This window comes from Enhydra lutris, unplaced genomic scaffold, assembly GCF_002288905.1.
Source record: "Enhydra lutris kenyoni isolate GAN:26980312 unplaced genomic scaffold, ASM228890v2 scaffoldscaffold45, whole genome shotgun sequence".
Taxonomy (NCBI): Eukaryota; Metazoa; Chordata; class Mammalia; order Carnivora; family Mustelidae; genus Enhydra; species Enhydra lutris.
In genome coordinates, this window is record NW_019154129.1 from 12534249 (window position 1) to 12555685 (window position 21437).

The following is a 21437-nucleotide window of genomic DNA, read 5'->3' on the forward strand; positions in this document are numbered from 1 at the left end:
AGCAGGCCCCGCTAGACGCGCCGCGCCGACGGGGGCGACCGCGGCGTCGCGGGCTCCTCAGACTCGCGCCGGCGCCGGGGCCTCGCTGCCGCTCCTCACAGCCGGCCCGCAGCCTCCCGCGGGGCCGCGGGCCTTTGACGCAGGGGAGGCGCCGCTCCGCGCGGCATGAGGGGCCCGCCGCTGCCGGCGGGAGAGCCGCGCGGGCGAGAGCGGCTGGCGGCGTGAGAGGGCTCGGCTGGACTTGCCTCCGCGGCCGCGGCGGCCGGAGCAGGCGAGTGCGCTGGGCGGGCGGCGCGGGGGGCCGTGGGGGCGCCGCCGCCTCGCCGGCGCGGGGCTGCCGGGTCCGTCCCGACTGCTGCGGGCGGCCCCGGGGCGGGACGGCGGAAGCCCGGCTTAGACGTTAGCCGCAGCTTTCGGGAGCGTGTGGTGCCTCCGCAAGTGGTCCGCCCGGGCCGCCGCCGAGCACACCGGTGGAGCTCGTGGCCTTCAGGTGCGTGCGCCTGTGTGGGAATCGGTGCCCGTGTAACTCCGGTCGTCTTCGCCGACAGGTACCAAAGCCCCCGGCCCGGAAGGTTCGGAGCGCTCGGCAACATGGCTTCCCCGCCCCACCAGCAGCTGCTGCCGCACCACAGCACCGAGGTGAGTTGTGACTCCAGCGGAGACAGCAACAGCGTGAGGGTCAAAATCAACCCCAAGCAGCTGTCCTCCAACAGCCACCCCAAGCGCTGCAAGTACAGCATCTCCTCCAGCTGTAGCAGCTCTGGGGACTCAGGGGGCGTCCCCCGGAGAGTGGGCGCTGGAGGCCGCCTGCGCAGGCAGAAGAAGCTGCCCCAGCTGTTCGAGAGGGCCTCCAGCCGGTGGTGGGACCCCAAGTTCGACTCGGTGAACCTGGAGGAGGCTTGCATGGAGCGCTGCTTCCCGCAGACCCAGCGCCGCTTCCGGTATGCGCTCTTCTACATCGGCTTCGCCTGCCTCCTGTGGAGCATCTATTTTGGCGTCCACATGCGGTCCAAACTGATGGTCATGGTAGCCCCAGCTCTGTGCTTCCTTGTCGTGTGTGTGGGCTTTTTTCTGTTTACCTTCACCAAGCTGTATGCCCGGCATTACGTGTGGACCTCTCTGGTTCTCACCCTCCTGGTGTTCGCCCTGACCCTGGCCGCCCAGTTTCAGGTTTTGACGCCTCTCTCAGGACATGTTGACAGCTCCAATCGTACCCTTGCAGCCAAGCCCACAGACACTTGCTTATCTCAAGTGGGGAGCTTTTCCATGTGCATCGAAGTGCTCTTTTTGCTCTACACCGTCATGCACTTACCTTTGTACTTGAGCTTGTTTTTGGGAGTAGTCTATTCTGTACTCTTTGAGACCTTTGGCTATCATTTCCGAGACAAAGACTGCTTTCCCCCACCTGGAGCATGGGCACCACACTGGGAGCTGCTGAGCCGAGCCCTGCTCCACGTCTGCATTCACGCCATCGGGGTCCACCTATTTATCATGTCCCAGGTGAGATCCAGGAGCACCTTTCTCAAGGTGGGACAGTCAATTATGCATGGAAAGGATCTGGAAGTGGAAAAAGCCCTGAAAGAGAGGATGATTCATTCTGTGATGCCCAGGATCATAGCTGATGACCTGATGAAACAGGGGGATGAGGAGAGCGAGAATTCTGTCAAAAGGCACGCCACCTCCAGCCCCAAGAACAGGAAGAAAAAGTCTTCCATACAGAAAGCCCCCATAGCATTTCGCCCTTTCAAAATGCAGCAGATCGAAGAAGTCAGTATTCTATTTGCAGATATCGTGGGCTTCACCAAGATGAGTGCCAATAAGTCTGCTCACGCCCTGGTGGGTCTTCTCAATGATCTGTTCGGTCGCTTTGACCGGTTGTGTGAAGAGACCAAGTGTGAGAAAATCAGTACCCTGGGAGACTGCTACTATTGCGTGGCGGGGTGTCCAGAGCCCCGGGCCGACCATGCCTACTGCTGCATTGAGATGGGCTTGGGCATGATCAGAGCGATCGAGCAGTTCTGCCAGGAGAAGAAAGAGATGGTGAACATGCGCGTCGGGGTTCACACGGGGACCGTCCTCTGCGGCATCTTGGGCATGAGGAGGTTCAAATTCGATGTGTGGTCCAACGATGTGAACTTGGCCAATCTCATGGAGCAGCTGGGAGTGGCGGGCAAGGTTCACATTTCCGAGGCCACAGCAAAATACCTAGATGATCGGTACGAAATGGAAGATGGGAAAGTTACTGAACGCCTTGGCCAGAGCGTTGTTGCTGATCAGTTGAAAGGTATGTGCGTTTCTTTGCCTCGTCATCTCCCTCCCCAGTCCTGTTTGTGTTGAGGAAAATAAAAACCAAACAATCTTTTTCTAGTGTCAGTATCTGGAGGCAGATCAGTTGTCTCAGGACACCTCACCATGGGGGCATCTCAGGGCTGGTGAGACTTTGCCTGTGGTGAGTCAGATATCACAGATCTGTTCCCACAGTGCTGACCGAGATGAGATCTTTAGGAGGAAGGAGAACTTTGGAAATGTGTATCCTGCCGGTCAGCTGTTACTGTTTCTGAAATTCTGGGGGCAGGTCCGATGAATGTAGTGGGGTGTGGGGGGGGGCGTCAGAGCCTGTCAGCAGGCAGAACTTTGAAGTACTTTAACAGATTGTCTTTCTGTTTCGTTTGATTGCCCCTAAATCCCATCAAAACTTTTCTCTATGCCTTTTTCCAGAACTGTGAAGAACAAAACCTTTCTCATCTTGAGGCCTCACTTTGCTGGAATAAGGAAGTTGCTTTAGCCCTGCAGGACTCTTTGAGAATTAGATGGAATTATATACCCTCAATATATACTGCCTTCTCCTAGATCTCTTTTTTTAAAATGTATTTTTAGCTTTCAACTTTCATTTTTATTGTGATATTTCTCTTACCATATAGACTGCAGCATTTTACAAATCTACCCGGAGCAGTGTTTAGACCCCCTATCCCCAACCCCTTGGATTTGTATCTGGTCTCTTGTCTCGGTCTTAAGCTCTTACTGCTGTTCTTGATATTTTCACTGGGCTTTTATTTTTCTTATTTTCACAAAGGACAAAAATTTCTGAGGCTTGGAAGTGATGTATAAATAAGGGGGAACCAAAAGTAAGGATTCGAAATACCTAACCCCCATCCTACCCCCTTTTTAAAAAACAGTTCTTATGTTTTACTAAAATCTTCTAGGTTGGGGAGGGAATATTTTGGAAGTATGTACAGAAAATAATACTGATTCTTAAAAGTCAAAATTTGTAAAGTTTGTTGTGTTTTGTGGTGCTCATGCGTTGCATGATGACACAGTGAAAAGCTCCAGGAAAGAGTTTGTCGTGGGAAGGAACAGCTTAAGTCAGAGATGAGAGCAGTAATAGTCTCAGTCAGAGACAGTAAGTGGTTGAGTGAGGGGGTCTGAATAGGTTGTCAGGCTTGACATCATCCTATATGCTCAACTGGTATTTTGTTTCTCTGCTTGTGATTAGAGTTCCCCATGTCATTTACTTTCTACTTGGTCATAGCACTTCATCCTTCTCCTGACTTTTCTTTATTAGTTTTGCTAGGAGTTGAAGAATTTACAGATGTAAGTAGAACACTACTGATACTTCCCTCTGTCTAGAGAGCTCTAAAAGATACGTTGAGGAGGTCAGAAACTACACCTTGCAGTTCACTTGAGAGGTTCTGCTGTGGCGATTGTCTTTCCCTGTAGGAGGGTGACTCTTGCTCTCAGAGTCGTCAGAGTCTACAGATGCCAGTGGCGTGTGGGGCGGATGTAATCCCTACTTGACACTTTGGTATCTTTAAGATCTGAGTGTTGCAGGCTCTGTCCTCAGGGGTTGTGGGACAGATTCCAGAGAACGGAGCTGTGCTGTATGACATTATGACAAGGATAGCAGTTCTGTAAGTGGTAGTCTGAACAGTGTGTTTCTTGAATATCAAGAATAAAAACAGATGTAATCGTTAAGTAGGTCTGGAAGGCGCCGAGTCTTTGAATCTTTTGCAGTGCCCATTCTTGTTAATTTATGGGTAATTTTACTTTCAACTTCAAGTCAAGTGTCTCAAAGACAGTGAAAAAATACGCTAGAAGGGGGTCTATTGATTTTTTTAAACTTCAAATAGTGTACATTTGGTATATTAACTTTTTCTTTAAATTTGTGTATGCTGTATATTGAAGGGGAAAGTTTTACTAGATGGGAGGTAGGGAAAGGTGGAAGGCTTAACTAAAAAGGTGATATTTTTATATGGTATTCCCTCCTTTAACTGTTTCCCTGAGACCATGATTTTTGCTTTATTCAGCTCATTTTGAAAACCTTTGTGGACAGGACTCCAGTAATATAGGATGTCTACACAACTTCCTGCCTCTGTGTGAAACTGCCCAGTTCTGTTCTGTCATTGTCCAAATCCACTAAATTGAGAAGATAGCACAGTTTGTAGAGAACCCTTTTTATACACGAGGTTAAGGTTATGTTTTTAAAATTTTCATACTTACCCGGAATACCATGATCACGAAGGTGGTTTTCCCAGGGTAAGGCTTATCTGTTGTACTCCAGAGGTGCTGACCCCTGCAATTTCCCCAAATGTGGGAAACTCGACTTCATAATTGGGGGTGGTGGGGAACTGCATTTGCATTCTCCCCTGTTTAAAAAAAATAAGTAAAAACCCAAAATTTCTTTTAGCCTGTCTTGCGGTTTGTGGAGATACTTTCTCTCTACAATGTTGGGCATAGCCTTTACCTCTCATCCCCTTTTCTGATAATGGGGTTAAAAATACCCAGTAGAGGACTCTGTAGATATGAGTACCAGTAGGCTGGGCACTCCAGAACGAGCCTGGCAGCATGGAAAGTAGCTCCTGCTCTGTAACTTATCTGGAAAGGTTTGTGGAAGGCTGGACCTTCATTATTCCTGCACATTCACTCACTCGTCGGAAATCTTCAGCATGTTCTTATCATGCGCTTCTTGCCATGGATGAACTCATGGAGTGCCGACAGTTCCTGACCTCAACAGGCTTACAGTTCTAACTGTGGTAGCGTGTGTGGAGAGTCAGGAACCCTGTATGGGGCCTACATACTGAGGTGGGTCTTGAGACCTGGTGGTGGGTCTCCAGGTAGATTCCAGGTAGAGAACATTCGGTACAGTGGGTGTAGCATGAGCCAAGGCTCAGGGTTGTGTTTCCCTGTGGGCTGTAAGTATAGTACTCCATAGGGCAAGGAAGGGTGTGGATCACACAGAAAGGAGTTTGTGTTCGATTCTGGACATAATGGGGAGCCGCTGATGGGCTTTAGGCAGGAGGCTGTGGTGATATAATTTGCAAATTTAGAAGGCTTACTTTTTTAGTTCTGGGGAATGTAGGTTGGAAGGGAATGAGATGGGAGATTAGAGAGTTGTTTCCGTAAATCCCAGGCAGGGGTGATGGCAGGCTTAGCCGGTGACAGTGACAGTGGAGGAGTAGAGCAGACAGGAGCAGGACCAGGACGGACTGGGTAAGAAGTAGAGCCAGAATTAAGCAGACAACTTGGGGGGTGAGAGGCTCAGTTGTCTGAATGGGATATGGCCTTTCAAGATTTCTGGAGTGGACATTGGAGACAGTTTGCAGTCAAGAATGAGTGAGACCTTTGAAGTTTCTGTGGTATGAATGGAGAATGCAGAATCGAGTTGAAGAATATGAAACAGTCCAGGAGCCCCTGGCTTGTTCATTCATTCATTCAACAAGTAATTTATTTTGTGCCGGGCAGAGTTCTAGGTGCTAGGGATACAGCAGTGAACAAAACAGACAAAAATTCCTGCTCTCGTGGCATGTCACTGTGCACTGAAATAAAGTTCTCAGACACCAATCTGAGCAGCCATGCAGGGCTGCCTCTCTGCAAGGGAGAGCAGCAGTGGTGTTCTGTTCTAATAGGGCAGTCAGACAGTAAAGTAAGTGAAATATAAAATTTCTTTTGCATTAAGTTTTAAGGAGAAACAAAGCAAAAAGGAGGATATGGAGTGTGTGTGTGTGTGTGTGTGTGTGTGTGTGTGTGTGTATGTGTCTATGTGTGTTGGTGTGAAATTTTAAGTAGGGTGGTCAGACACTGAGGGAGAAGGTCGAAAGAATTTTCAGCACGAGATTCGGACTTAGGAAATGATCCAAAAAGTAAGAGGCAATTATTATTAAAGGTAGGTAGAAATAGTGTGATATGAGTGATGGGAAGAAGCATCTTTTTACACCATTTGGGACAAACCACTGGGCCCAAAAGGATACTGGCTGTTCTGCTCTGCCTTGGCCACAAGCCAGAAAGGTGAGGAGGATTGTCTGGAACTGTTTTTTTGTTTTTTTTTTTGTTTTTTTCCTTTTTTCCCTCCTGTTATAGATAGAGTCACAAAGACAGAAGGTGAAACTGTCAGCAGATATCTATAAATGTCTCATTTTCCCCTCTGAAATATTAGGAAGCTGCAGCAGGGTGCGCAGTCATTCCAAATCGACAGCAACAACCATTTCTTTATAAAGGGAATATCTGGTAGCCATTGCCAGCCTTTTAGGCTCATGAGCAACGGGGGCAATGATCTGCTGATGTGCACTGGGCAGATTGTCACCCGCTGGCCACAGCAACCGAGACCTTCCCCAACTGCTAGTAGGTGGCTATTTAGAAGAGGTCCTATCTGGCCCCCTTCTGGGGCCCTTCCTCAAACTGAAGGTGGGCTGAGGCACTCTGAGCGTTAGCCTTGCCAGTGGCTGTCCCAAACTGGCAATCTGGGCCCCCTCGTTCCCTGCCAGCTGGCAGCTAACAGCCCTACTCAAGTACCAGTTTTAGATGCAGTTTGCTTGCTCAGTTGGTCTCCTTGCTTCACCGGACAGCGTGAATAGCTTGTCCCCACCGAGCATGGACTCTTGCCACTGGAGTGCTAGCCTACAGCTGACAGCTCGTTCCTTCCTCTGTAGTCAGGTCAAGAGATTCTCTGCTTGCCTGCATCCTAGAGCCGGCTGTCTCGTGCATGTTGAAACATAGCCTTGGATGGCAAGAGGCAGAGGCAAGATGAAGCAGAACATTTGACTGACAGCCGAGATTGCAAACGACAAAGAGCTGTGGAGCTGATGCTCACGCAGCCCCTGGTGACAATGTATTCCGGCTTCTTTAGGCCAAATTACATGCCTTCCAGCAAAAAGCACACAGTGTTAATGTCAAGGACCAGCTTTTGAGCAGAATTAGCCTTTAGCAAAGAAAGTTAAGGATATGGTTTGCTGAATGGCAGGTGGAATGAAGAAGGAAGGAGGGTAATCATTTAGGTAGAATTAACAAAGAAAGGGAAAAATTAAAAAGAAGCAATGGGCATAAGTAAAGATATTTCGGGGACTAGCCAGCCTGGTTCCAATAATGACTGTTTCTCCCTGCCAGTCAGTGTCGCCTGTGTACTTTGCCGTGGAGTGATAACCTTGAAAGAAAACGTTGAATTTTCTCTTGTGTGTGCATGTGCCTACATTTTCCTCTTTCTTTGGTGATTTTGGTATTAGTATTTCTACTGGGATTCTTATAAGATGGTGGTCATTAATCACTCGAATGCAGGTCCCTTTGCTGGGTGGTGATAGGCGGCTGCTGACCCCCAGGGGAGCGGCCGAGTGGCCTCTCCTCCCTGTAGCTCTTGGCGTCATTTGTACTTGCACACGAGACCCCTAAAGACCTTTATTTTCCCAGCAGGAACTAGCATCCTTGGAGGGAGTTTTTTGAGGAGGGGAGAGTTTTTGAAACAGCAAGGGCACTGCCACATGAGGTCTAGAGCGTCCACACTGAGACATTAGTGCAGGATGGTGGTGAGATAACTTGAGTGCATCACAGGCTGTTGGGGGCTCCCCCGCACAGAGGGACGGGCCCAGGGCGGGGGCGGTCTTCCCTTAAGAGGGCTGGATGAGGCCATGACGTTCATCAGTCTCGCTCATGCCCTGGTAGACTGCACCAGCCAAACTGACCCATGGCCAACTTTGGGTCAGGTTTGGCAAAACAGTACTTCATGAAACTCATGTGTTCTTGTTAATCGGGTTTTTGTTGTCCACCCACCCCCCCCTGCATCTGCGGCATTGTACTTGTAAGAAAATGCCTGGAATGCCTGCTCTGCTGAGGTTGGGAGAGAGGCTTATTTCCTTAGAATAGTCTGGAAGGTCAAGCCCCCCAAAGACTGGTGGTGGGAGTGGCAGTAGCAGAACCAGAAAGGAAGTGAGGGACAGGAACAGCTTCAGGAGTGGGCGGGATTCTGGGACTGCGATGATCAGGAACAGCTGTGACCAACCAATGAGGCTTTCCATCAGCCTGTGGTTCTGTCCTTAAACTTTTTGGTCTCAGGACCCTTCTAAACCCCCAAAAATTATTGGAGAAACTAAAGAGTTCTTGTTTATGTGCCTTATCAATATTTATCATATTAGAAATTGAAACAAACTGAGACATTTAGGAGAATCTTCCCTTATAATTCATTTCAAAATAATAATAAATCCATTGTACCCACTGCATGTTAATAAAAATAATATTTTTATACATATAATTATATGTTAAAAATTGACATTATTTATTTATTTATTTTTGAAAAGATTTTTGAATGAATCTTTACCCAGGTGTGATTTTGTAACATAATGCATCGGTCATTTGGAAAATATTGGTTTCCTGAGTTACGTAGATCTTCCAAATGTTGACAAAAGCCAAGTCTTTAAGTACCGGGAAGATGTCGACTTCCCAGGCGCAGAAGTTTTATCATTCTTTTGAAAGTTTGAATTTTATTACTGGCAACAAATACTGTCAGTTGTTTCCCTTGAAGTGACTAATTTTGTTCATTTTTCAGGAACAGTCTGCCAAATACGCTAGTGTGAGTGGCCACAGTTTGTAGATTGAGCAGAGGTGATCTTCCATCCGAAAAGCTGCTAGTTCAGCTTGCAACCCAGTCAACTGTGAGGTTGCTTTTCTCAACATCCTACGGGGGTAGTCTTCTATTTTAACACAGTCACTCAAGCTTGAGATTTAACGCAATTATTCATTTTTACTGCATCATTAAAGGACTCCTTAGGTGAAACTGTTGTTTTTTTTCCTTCTGTAAGCGCGTGGTAGTCAAGAACAATTCGAGTGGTCTGGTGCCACCACCTTGATCGCTAGTGGGTTCAGCCACAGCTGCTTTTGCACCATCAGATGCTGACACTGAAAACGGCAAATAGGGTCCTACTGTTATGTTGAGAATAGTTTTAACGCTACAGATGGACACCCTGCAGAGAGGTTTCAGGGACCCCCGGAGGTCTGTGGAAGTACTTTGGGAACTGCTTCCCTAAGCTGTAAGTTAGGAAGCCTGAGGGTTTGTCCGTACTACCCACACACACACTCTCACATATCTGAAACCGCTCCGACTGGACGTGCAGTGGATGTGGTGCATTTGTTGTGGAAGCACCAAACGGCTTTAGTTCATACCTTTATTTTTTTCTCAAAGAAATCCTTTATGACTCTGCCAAAGTTTTGCTGGTGGTGTTTAAGGTTCACAATGAAACTATCAACTTTGGTTTTTTAACTTTTTTTGCAGGGCTTACCCTTTGGCAGTAGAGTTTCGTAGATGAGCATGGCTTTTGGTTTCTGATACATTTGCATTCAATTCTCGGTTGTGCAGTTTCTGAACTGGGGAGCCTTGGGCAAGTATCTGGGGACTCTCCAATTTATAGGAGTGACAGTAGCTCTGTCCGAGGGTCATTGGGGGAATCCAGTGAGAGGATTGAAGGAAAGCACTTGTTGGGGTAGTGACTCTCCCACATTGATTTATTCGATTAATAATAACCAACTCTTTCGCCTGGTTGAGTCACATTTTGTACTGTACTCAAGGGTGTTTCTTTTTTCCACACTCTGTTTGGTGCAGTCTTGTATAACTTGGTACTGAAACCCAAACCACACCAGGGACTGTGATTGTGTCAGTTTCTCGAATTAAAAAGGGCAAGTGTCCAAAATACAAAAGACTGATAGCCCTGGTTAAAATGTAGCTGGCAAGTTTGGCAACTTCTTAACTGAACACCCTGGGGAGTTCAGGCAGTATTGTTCTTGGGCTGCGTGTGGTCCCCAGAGCTTAGGGGCACTTAAGATGATGTGGCCCTTGATAATTGAGGAATTATGGGGAAATCTTCAGCGTCGTGACTTTGGAGATCCTGGCTGAAGTTTGAACTAGAACAGTTATTCAGCTCTACTGCTTTCTACTATAAACTCCTCTATTTACTCAATAAATATCAAATGATTTCCTGCTATTTATGAGGCCTGGGTTAGGTTCTGGAGAAAGAGCCCTCTGCTCTCTTGGAGCATATACAGCCTAGAAGGAGAAGTAGACATTAATCAAATTATCACCTGAACAAATACACACTAGACTTACTTATTGTATTACAAATGGGGCTGGGAGGTAGGGACACTTATCATTTCCATTTTATAGGCACGGGGACTGAAGCATAGAGAGATGAAGTAACTCAGGGTGGCCACACAGCTAGAAAGAGCTGCTAAATGGTAGAGCCAGTATTTAGACCCAAAGGGGCTGTATTAGGAAACACTAGTGCCCACTTAGTAGAATTGCAGTGAGGATTAAAGGAGAAAATGATGTTAAGTACATAGAAAAGTACTTGGCACCCAGCGACACTCAATAGAGATTAGATGCATTAGCTAGTGAAAGTGGGGACAGTTTTCTTAGCAGCACCAACAGCAGGAAAACAACCATACCTTTGTGTGGTTCTTTCCAGTTCTCAGAGTGTTTGCATGCACATTGTCAGCCCAGCTGTTGTGAAGTCTATGTGTATGTTTAGAAGTTTGTAGTTTATTTGCTTGCTGCTTTCCCATTATAGGACTTTTTTTTTTTTTTAAGAGTTTTGGTTTTTTTGGTGGTGGTGGGGGAACAGAAGGAGGTGGAGAGAGAAAATCGTAAACAGGCTCCGTGAGGCTTGATCCTATAACCCTGAGATCATGACCTGAACCGAAATCAAGAGTCGGATGCTTGACCAACTCAGCTACTCAGCTGTCCCCCAACCCCATTATAGGGTTTCCAGACTGAGTTAGTTTCTTAACATCTTCCAAAGGTGAGCAATGACTTCTTTAAAAGAATCTATACAAATTTTTAGATTTTAGCTTATTTGATATATTTCACTCCGTTACAGAGATCACAACTTTTGATGCTCAAATTGTGCCATCTCGAGCCCATGGGAGCCCCCTTAGGTTGCCCCCAAGTCTTTTTCATACAACCCTAGAGTCTTTAATAGCTTTCTTATGCATTTAGTAATATTTTTAAGGAGTAGAGAAATAATTGTTAATTAAAATCTCATTACTTCTGTTTGTCTGATAGCTTTATTCCGAGAGACTGAACCAAAGTTTTCCCTCTCCTTTTTTGAAAAGAAAATTAATAGTACATGCACGTTTATTTGAAGAAATGGCGCTGCAGAAGAAACAGTTCGTGCTGCTTCAGGTTCTTTGGAAGCTTTAATTTGCATTCTTACAATTGAGAAGTACAGAGTAATGCAGCATTTCTTTGTACTCTACCCTCCTGCTAATGCCTGTCCAGGGATAGGTGCCTGTGCATGTGGATAAGTGGAGACAAAGAAATGTAAAATGAAAGGAATCTTAAACCAAAATGTAGACTGTTTGCAAACTGAAGAGTGCCCCCAGCCCAGCAAGCCCAATCCCCCAGCATCAGCTGTGGAAGGTTCCAGAAAGCCCAACTCCAGGAATTCCCTTCATGGGAACTTTATTCTGAATAGTACTTCCTGGAATTACTGCCCTGCCACTCCCCTTTCCATCTTGCATAACGTGTATTTGACTGACTTTTTTTTTTTTTTTTTAAGATTATTTATTTATTTATTTGATAGAGATCACAAGTAGGCAGAGAGGCAGGCAGAGAGAGAGGAAGGGAAGCAGGCTCCCTGCCAAGCAGAGAGCCTGATGCGGGGCTCTATCCCAGGACTCTGGGATCATGACCTGAGCTGAAAGCAGAGGCTTTAACCCACTGAGCCACCCAGGCGCCCCTGACTTACTTATTTTTGTTTATGGTCTTTCTTCATCCCACTAGAATGTGTCTTGAGAGCAGGGATTTTACCATGTTTTATTTTCTGCTGTATTCCTAGCACTGGGAACATAGGTTGGCATATAGTAGATGCTCAATAATATTTGTCTTAGTGAATGAATGAATAAATGAATATTCTAACTACTTACACTCTGCATGTGGACGCTCTGTTGTGCGAGAAACCACACGCTGGTCATCTACACAGAACAAACTAGGAGGCAGACTGGAAGGCAATGACTGGTTTATAAGGAATGGTTGAGTGGTTTGTTAAAAAGAGGCTGTAGGTAGGGTCTTGCAAGGACCTAGGGAAGCAGGCAGAGAGAGAGCAGCTGATGCACAATGCCTGAGAATGTGACCTAGGGCATTGGTGCGGGAGAGTGGGCAGCCTCAGGACTGAGGGGACGCTGCCAGTGAAGGCCCGCCGGGTGGCGGGGGGTGGGGGTGGGCTGTAGGGCAGGAACTCAGGTCACCGAAACCCAAGTGTTTATTTTGGGCCCAGGAAATGTGGGCTTGAATGGCTTAGTTTAGGCAATCACTTTTAAGCTTTTTAAAATGGAGATTTCAAGAAGTATATTTATCTTTAATAATACTGTAGCTCCTTATAATTCTTATTTGATTATCATTTATGCACATGAAAAACCAGCATATCCTTTTTTTGGCAAAGCTCCAGGATAATCTTTGTGCATAATTTCCAGGATTTTTATGTAATGCTATTAAATTCATTTTTTTCCTTCCACAGAAAAATGTGCTACTGAAAGCAGCTTTTGAATCATTTATATTCATGTTAGAGTTGTTTGGGAAATATTAACTTTAGCTTTTTGCCATTTAGTTTGTAGAGAGGAAGAAAACCCATATGCATGTGATTTATTTTCTTGTATATGGGATATTAAAATACAATAAACCATTAAGGCTTTGACATTTTAAGTAAAAGAGTCTACTGCACATTGGTTCAATGAGTTTTACTCTGCTAAGTGTTAATATTCCAAGTGTGGATTGCATTGTATTCTGTGACTTCATACATGAGTTCTTTTCCCCTGAGAAAATGCTACTTATGGTTATTAATATTAATTTTTGTTTTGTGAATGAACTGTCTAAAATTTGGGAGAATTAGCTTTTTATCTTAAGATGTTTTCTCCACTAATTAGTGAAACACTTTCTGACTCTCAGTTTCCTCTTATTTGTAAAGCATAAAGTTTGAACTAGACTCACCATTCTCCTGTAAGAGCAGCCAAGTGTCTCACATGACTGGAAAATGGTATGCATTCTTTTTTTTTTTTTTTAAGATTTTATTTATTTATTTGACAGGGAGAGAGATCACAAGTAGGCATAGAGGCAGGCAGAGAGAAAGGGTCAAGCAGGCTCCCCGCTGAGCGGAGAGCCCAATATGGGGCTCCATCCCAGAACCCTGAGATCATGACCTGAGCTGAAGGCAGAGAGGCTTAACCTACTGAACCACCCAGGCACCCCAGTATGCATTCTTAATACGAAGAAGTAGTTTCTTCTTCATCTGTCTCTTTAAACTGTGGACCCTCATTTAGGCAGATCTAGAATATGGAAAGTCAGATTTATAGAACTGCTAAATTGCGGGGCAGGTGTGGCATTCTTCAATTTCTACAGAGGATTCTTTACTTATAAATGAGTAAGATTGAGTTACAGGAGTATAATTTACATGGGTTTTTTTTTTGGATCACATTTATTATATAAAGCAGAGTATCATTAGAGGAACCTTGCTTGATTTTGAAAGTTTGAGGAACACTCTTGAAATGGCTTGGAGAAAATGTGAAGTGATTAAATTTTTAAAAATATGCTTTAATTCCTGTTTGAACATTATTTTGGAGAGAGATTGCAAGGTTAGTTGCCAGTACAATTAATTTCACTGTTTTGGCAAGTTTTTCCACTAGCAGAACAGAGCAAATATTGGATTTAATAATGTTCTTACTGATTATTCCATTAATAAAAGACTTGCTTGCTCTGGATGGTGAGTTCCTGGACCTGCTTACTGGCTACTTAGTGTACCAGAGTCCCATATATTTACTGTATATTTAGTGTGACTCTGGTAGTTCAAAAATTAATGTCCCTGGAAAATGTCTACCTTAGACCTTGCAGTTAGAAATTAGAGGTCACCTGTGATAAAATGAAACCCTTAGATTTAATTATAAAGGATTTATAAAAGATTTTGAATGGTCTTCTTATCCTGTCTTAAGAACAGCAAAGCAGCTCAGGGAGAGTAATACAATATTTGCTGTGATGTCCATGGCTGGTGAAACAAAGTGGGAAAGGAAAAACACTCTACTTTGTACTCAAAGACAGTGTTGTCATTGGCTACATGTGTCATCTGACCTGAGAGAGAATTTCACCCCAACAAAGACCCACCTTGTGAAACTGTAGCTTCCCTGAGAGAAAGTGTTATTCACAGCCTGTTGGAGTCACATGTTTCCAGGACTGAAGTGACTGACTCAGTCTGTAAGTAACTGCAGAAGGTCAAAACTCTTACAACCACCGTGCAGACAACATTTTTTTCTTTTTTTGTCTCTGACACACATTTCACAGCGAATTTCTCAGCTGGAATAATTTCATTAACTCTGTGTTCTTTCTGGCTCCTGAAGGAAAACCGTGATTCTGAACACTTTCAGAGTTGATGATTCTCAGATACTGACTTTGTCTCTCTGCCATCTGACTGTTCACATGGAAATGTTTGGTTTCATGGCTGCAGTCATGATGTTACTTTATTTAGTTGCTATTAAATTTCCAATTCCATATACTCCCCTGGAGGTATTCCAGTTTGCACTAAGGTTTCTGTTTCTTTCGGCAGCATTGCTATGGTGTGTGGAACTTTCCGAATGGGGAACGTGACCAAGTTTCTCAGACTGGATGATTTTCCATTTTTCTTTTCTTTTCTTTTCTTCCTTTCTTTTTCTTTTCTCTTTCTTTCTTTCATTCTTTCTTTTAATAAAGGCTTTTTTGGAGATATAATTTGCATATCATATAATTCATTCATTTAAAGCATGTAATTTGGTGATTCTTAGTATATTCACAGATCTGTGCGGCCATTAATACGAGCAATTTTAAAACCTTTTTAATCACCTTAAAAAGAAACCCTATACTCATTAGCAGTTTTTCCCCATTCCCCCTAAAACCTCCAGTCCCTGGCAACCACTAATCTACTTTCTGTCTCTATAGATTGGCCTATTCTGTCCGTTTCATAAGAATGGTGAAGAATGGTGCCCTAAAGTATGCCGCCTTTTGGGTCTGGCTTCTTTCACTCAACATATTGTTTTCTGGGTTCTTTCACCTTGTAGTCAGGCCTCATTCCCTTTTTATGGTCCTATAATATTCTATTGTATGGATTGACCATACTTTATTTGTCCATTTGTCATTTGATGGAAAGCTCTTCTTTTTTGAAATCAACAGTCAAGCTGATTGTTTGAAAGTAAGTTGAAAGGATTAAAAAAAACCCTCTTATTATTTAATAATGTTCCTTGATTAGGGGCACCTTGGTGGCTCAGTGGGTTAAAGCCTCTGCTTTCAGCTCAGGTCATGATCCCAGGGTCCTGGGATAGAGCCCCGCATCGGGCTCTCTGCTCAGCGGGGAGCCTGCTTCCCCTATCCCCTCTGCCTGCTGCTCTGCCTACTTATGATTTCTCTCTCTGTCAAATAAATAAATCTTAAAAAAAAAAAGTTTAAAAAACAATAATAACAATATTCCTTGATTAAAATTTGGCCACGTTGTTTTCACTGATGTTTACAAGTTTTCCCCAAAAGGCAAAATTAAATGAAATTTGATACTGAATTGTACTTCAATATAAATGTTTTATGTAATCAGTTTTTTTTTTAAACATCTGTCCTCTTTTCTAAGCTTGATCCAGGTTGATTAAATGTTAAATTCTCTGATCCTTTTCTTTTCTCCTATCCAGATCTCTAAAAGACAGCTGTAGGGGAAACATATGGTTGAATATGAAACCAGCCTCATTTAGTATGTTGTTAAATATAAATATAAATATAAATATAAATATAAATATAAATATAAATTAATGTAAGCCTGTCTGGATTTCCCAAGAGCTGAGGATTTTCCCCTTTATTCAAGCAGAGAGTTTCCTCTTTTGACTTGATTAAACATTTGGTTTTATATATATATATTTTTTTAAGATTTTATTTATTCATTTGACAGAGAGAGAAATCACAAGCAGGTAGAGAAAGAGGGGGAAGCAGGTTCCCTGCTGAGCAGAGAGCTGGATGTGGGACTCAATCCCAGGACCCCGGGATCATGACCTGAGCTGAAGGCAGAGGCTTAACCCACTGAGACACCCAGGCGCCCCTTGGTTTTATATTTCTGAAATGTATATAATACTTTGTTACATTCATAAAAATGAAGTATGTCAAATGAATTAATTTTCTCAATGACAGTTATTTTTATTACCTGTTATTCAGCTTTTACTGATATAGCAGTTTCCTTCTAAGAACAGGAGTTTTTGCTTTACTTTAGATAAACTGAGTTTGCTCCATTTTTCCAGTTCTTACATTTTGAAATAATTTTCCTCCTTTATCTCTTGCTGTCAGTTTATATGGCTATTGATATGCTCTTTCGTGAAAAAACTTTGCTTCTGTTTTTTACTTTATTCTGTAAAGAAACCCAAATAACCAAGCTTATTTTTTTTTTTTTAAAGATTTTTTATTTATTTGTCAGAGAGAGAGGGAGAGAGAGTGAGCACAGGCAGATACAGAGGGAGAAGCAGGCTCCCTGCCGAGCAAGGAGCCCGATGCGGGACTTGATCCCAAGACACTGGGATCATGACCTGAGCCGAAGGCAGCTGCTTAACCAACTGAGCCACCCAGGCATCCCAATAACCAAGCTTATTAACTCCACAGATAAAGTTTGATTAAAAAGGCATCCCAATAACCAAGCTTATTAACTCCACAGATAAAGTTTGATAGCATATCCTTTTTTTGGCAAAGCTCCAGGATAATCTTTGTGCATAATTTCCAGGATTTTTATGTAATGCTATTAAATTCATTTTTTTCCTTCCACAGAAAAATGTGCTACTGAAAGCAGCTTTTGAATCATTTATATTCATGTTAGAGTTGTTTGGGAAATATTAACTTTAGCTTTTTGCCATTTAGTTTGTAGAGAGGAAGAAAACCCATATGCATGTGATTTATTTTCTTGTATATGGGATATTAAAATACAATAAACCATTAAGGCTTTGACATTTTAAGTAAAAGAGTCTACTGCACATTGGTTCAATGAGTTTTACTCTGCTAAGTGTTAATATTCCAAGTGTGGATTGCATTGTATTCTGTGACTTCATACATGAGTTCTTTTCCCCTGAGAAAATGCTACTTATGGTTATTAATATTAATTTTTGTTTTGTGAATGAACTGTCTAAAATTTGGGAGAATTAGCTTTTTATCTTAAGATGTTTTCTCCACTAATTAGTGAAACACTTTCTGACTCTCAGTTTCCTCTTATTTGTAAAGCATAAAGTTTGAACTAGACTCACCATTCTCCTGTAAGAGCAGCCAAGTGTCTCACATGACTGGAAAATGGTATGCATTCTTTTTTTTTTTTTTTAAGATTTTATTTATTTATTTGACAGGGAGAGAGATCACAAGTAGGCATAGAGGCAGGCAGAGAGAAAGGGTCAAGCAGGCTCCCCGCTGAGCGGAGAGCCCAATATGGGGCTCCATCCCAGAACCCTGAGATCATGACCTGAGCTGAAGGCAGAGAGGCTTAACCTACTGAACCACCCAGGCACCCCAGTATGCATTCTTAATACGAAGAAGTAGTTTCTTCTTCATCTGTCTCTTTAAACTGTGGACCCTCATTTAGGCAGATCTAGAATATGGAAAGTCAGATTTATAGAACTGCTAAATTGCGGGGCAGGTGTGGCATTCTTCAATTTCTACAGAGGATTCTTTACTTATAAATGAGTAAGATTGAGTTACAGGAGTATAATTTACATGGGTTTTTTTTTTGGATCACATTTATTATATAAAGCAGAGTATCATTAGAGGAACCTTGCTTGATTTTGAAAGTTTGAGGAACACTCTTGAAATGGCTTGGAGAAAATGTGAAGTGATTAAATTTTTAAAAATATGCTTTAATTCCTGTTTGAACATTATTTTGGAGAGAGATTGCAAGGTTAGTTGCCAGTACAATTAATTTCACTGTTTTGGCAAGTTTTTCCACTAGCAGAACAGAGCAAATATTGGATTTAATAATGTTCTTACTGATTATTCCATTAATAAAAGACTTGCTTGCTCTGGATGGTGAGTTCCTGGACCTGCTTACTGGCTACTTAGTGTACCAGAGTCCCATATATTTACTGTATATTTAGTGTGACTCTGGTAGTTCAAAAATTAATGTCCCTGGAAAATGTCTACCTTAGACCTTGCAGTTAGAAATTAGAGGTCACCTGTGATAAAATGAAACCCTTAGATTTAATTATAAAGGATTTATAAAAGATTTTGAATGGTCTTCTTATCCTGTCTTAAGAACAGCAAAGCAGCTCAGGGAGAGTAATACAATATTTGCTGTGATGTCCATGGCTGGTGAAACAAAGTGGGAAAGGAAAAACACTCTACTTTGTACTCAAAGACAGTGTTGTCATTGGCTACATGTGTCATCTGACCTGAGAGAGAATTTCACCCCAACAAAGACCCACCTTGTGAAACTGTAGCTTCCCTGAGAGAAAGTGTTATTCACAGCCTGTTGGAGTCACATGTTTCCAGGACTGAAGTGACTGACTCAGTCTGTAAGTAACTGCAGAAGGTCAAAACTCTTACAACCACCGTGCAGACAACATTTTTTTCTTTTTTTGTCTCTGACACACATTTCACAGCGAATTTCTCAGCTGGAATAATTTCATTAACTCTGTGTTCTTTCTGGCTCCTGAAGGAAAACCGTGATTCTGAACACTTTCAGAGTTGATGATTCTCAGATACTGACTTTGTCTCTCTGCCATCTGACTGTTCACATGGAAATGTTTGGTTTCATGGCTGCAGTCATGATGTTACTTTATTTAGTTGCTATTAAATTTCCAATTCCATATACTCCCCTGGAGGTATTCCAGTTTGCACTAAGGTTTCTGTTTCTTTCGGCAGCATTGCTATGGTGTGTGGAACTTTCCGAATGGGGAACGTGACCAAGTTTCTCAGACTGGATGATTTTCCATTTTTCTTTTCTTTTCTTTTCTTCCTTTCTTTTTCTTTTCTCTTTCTTTCTTTCATTCTTTCTTTTAATAAAGGCTTTTTTGGAGATATAATTTGCATATCATATAATTCATTCATTTAAAGCATGTAATTTGGTGATTCTTAGTATATTCACAGATCTGTGCGGCCATTAATACGAGCAATTTTAAAACCTTTTTAATCACCTTAAAAAGAAACCCTATACTCATTAGCAGTTTTTCCCCATTCCCCCTAAAACCTCCAGTCCCTGGCAACCACTAATCTACTTTCTGTCTCTATAGATTGGCCTATTCTGTCCGTTTCATAAGAATGGTGAAGAATGGTGCCCTAAAGTATGCCGCCTTTTGGGTCTGGCTTCTTTCACTCAACATATTGTTTTCTGGGTTCTTTCACCTTGTAGTCAGGCCTCATTCCCTTTTTATGGTCCTATAATATTCTATTGTATGGATTGACCATACTTTATTTGTCCATTTGTCATTTGATGGAAAGCTCTTCTTTTTTGAAATCAACAGTCAAGCTGATTGTTTGAAAGTAAGTTGAAAGGATTAAAAAAAACCCTCTTATTATTTAATAATGTTCCTTGATTAGGGGCACCTTGGTGGCTCAGTGGGTTAAAGCCTCTGCTTTCAGCTCAGGTCATGATCCCAGGGTCCTGGGATAGAGCCCCGCATCGGGCTCTCTGCTCAGCGGGGAGCCTGCTTCCCCTATCCCCTCTGCCTGCTGCTCTGCCTACTTATGATTTCTCTCTCTGTCAAATAAATAAATCTTAAAAAAAAAAAGTTTAAAAAACAATAATAACAATATTCCTTGATTAAAATTTGGCCACGTTGTTTTCACTGATGTTTACAAGTTTTCCCCAAAAGGCAAAATTAAATGAAATTTGATACTGAATTGTACTTCAATATAAATGTTTTATGTAATCAGTTTTTTTTTTAAACATCTGTCCTCTTTTCTAAGCTTGATCCAGGTTGATTAAATGTTAAATTCTCTGATCCTTTTCTTTTCTCCTATCCAGATCTCTAAAAGACAGCTGTAGGGGAAACATATGGTTGAATATGAAACCAGCCTCATTTAGTATGTTGTTAAATATAAATATAAATATAAATATAAATATAAATATAAATTAATGTAAGCCTGTCTGGATTTCCCAAGAGCTGAGGATTTTCCCCTTTATTCAAGCAGAGAGTTTCCTCTTTTGACTTGATTAAACATTTGGTTTTATATATATATATTTTTTTAAGATTTTATTTATTCATTTGACAGAGAGAGAAATCACAAGCAGGTAGAGAAAGAGGGGGAAGCAGGTTCCCTGCTGAGCAGAGAGCTGGATGTGGGACTCAATCCCAGGACCCCGGGATCATGACCTGAGCTGAAGGCAGAGGCTTAACCCACTGAGACACCCAGGCGCCCCTTGGTTTTATATTTCTGAAATGTATATAATACTTTGTTACATTCATAAAAATGAAGTATGTCAAATGAATTAATTTTCTCAATGACAGTTATTTTTATTACCTGTTATTCAGCTTTTACTGATATAGCAGTTTCCTTCTAAGAACAGGAGTTTTTGCTTTACTTTAGATAAACTGAGTTTGCTCCATTTTTCCAGTTCTTACATTTTGAAATAATTTTCCTCCTTTATCTCTTGCTGTCAGTTTATATGGCTATTGATATGCTCTTTCGTGAAAAAACTTTGCTTCTGTTTTTTACTTTATTCTGTAAAGAAACCCAAATAACCAAGCTTATTTTTTTTTTTTTAAAGATTTTTTATTTATTTGTCAGAGAGAGAGGGAGAGAGAGTGAGCACAGGCAGATACAGAGGGAGAAGCAGGCTCCCTGCCGAGCAAGGAGCCCGATGCGGGACTTGATCCCAAGACACTGGGATCATGACCTGAGCCGAAGGCAGCTGCTTAACCAACTGAGCCACCCAGGCATCCCAATAACCAAGCTTATTAACTCCACAGATAAAGTTTGATTAAAAAGGCATCCCAATAACCAAGCTTATTAACTCCACAGATAAAGTTTGATTTAAAAGTTTGTAATTTTTTGTTTGTCAGCTATATTCTGAGTAAGTTGCTAGGTGCTGAGTTCAGGATGAGTAAGATGTTATGACAGTTATTTTTAGTGTATTTCTTAAAGGGGAGGAGAAAGGGAAATTTGAATCAAATTTGTGTCTTCATAAACAGAGCATGTTTTCTACATGACCAAAGTAGCTTTCTTTTGACTA

The 21437-nt window shown here is 42.5% G+C and overlaps 1 protein-coding gene across 1 annotated transcript in view; it reads left to right on the plus strand.

The window, feature by feature from the left end:
* The first annotated feature begins 567 nt into the window (after positions 1-567).
* The window catches only part of LOC111156133 (adenylate cyclase 9), a 118662-nt gene continuing 97792 nt past the window's right edge, over positions 568-21437 (plus strand). Inside the window, exon 1 of the mRNA XM_022516779.1 lies at positions 568-2284. Coding sequence (XP_022372487.1) covers positions 592-2284 — 1693 coding nt within the window. The 5' untranslated portion in view covers positions 568-591. The remainder of the gene's footprint in view (positions 2285-21437) is intronic.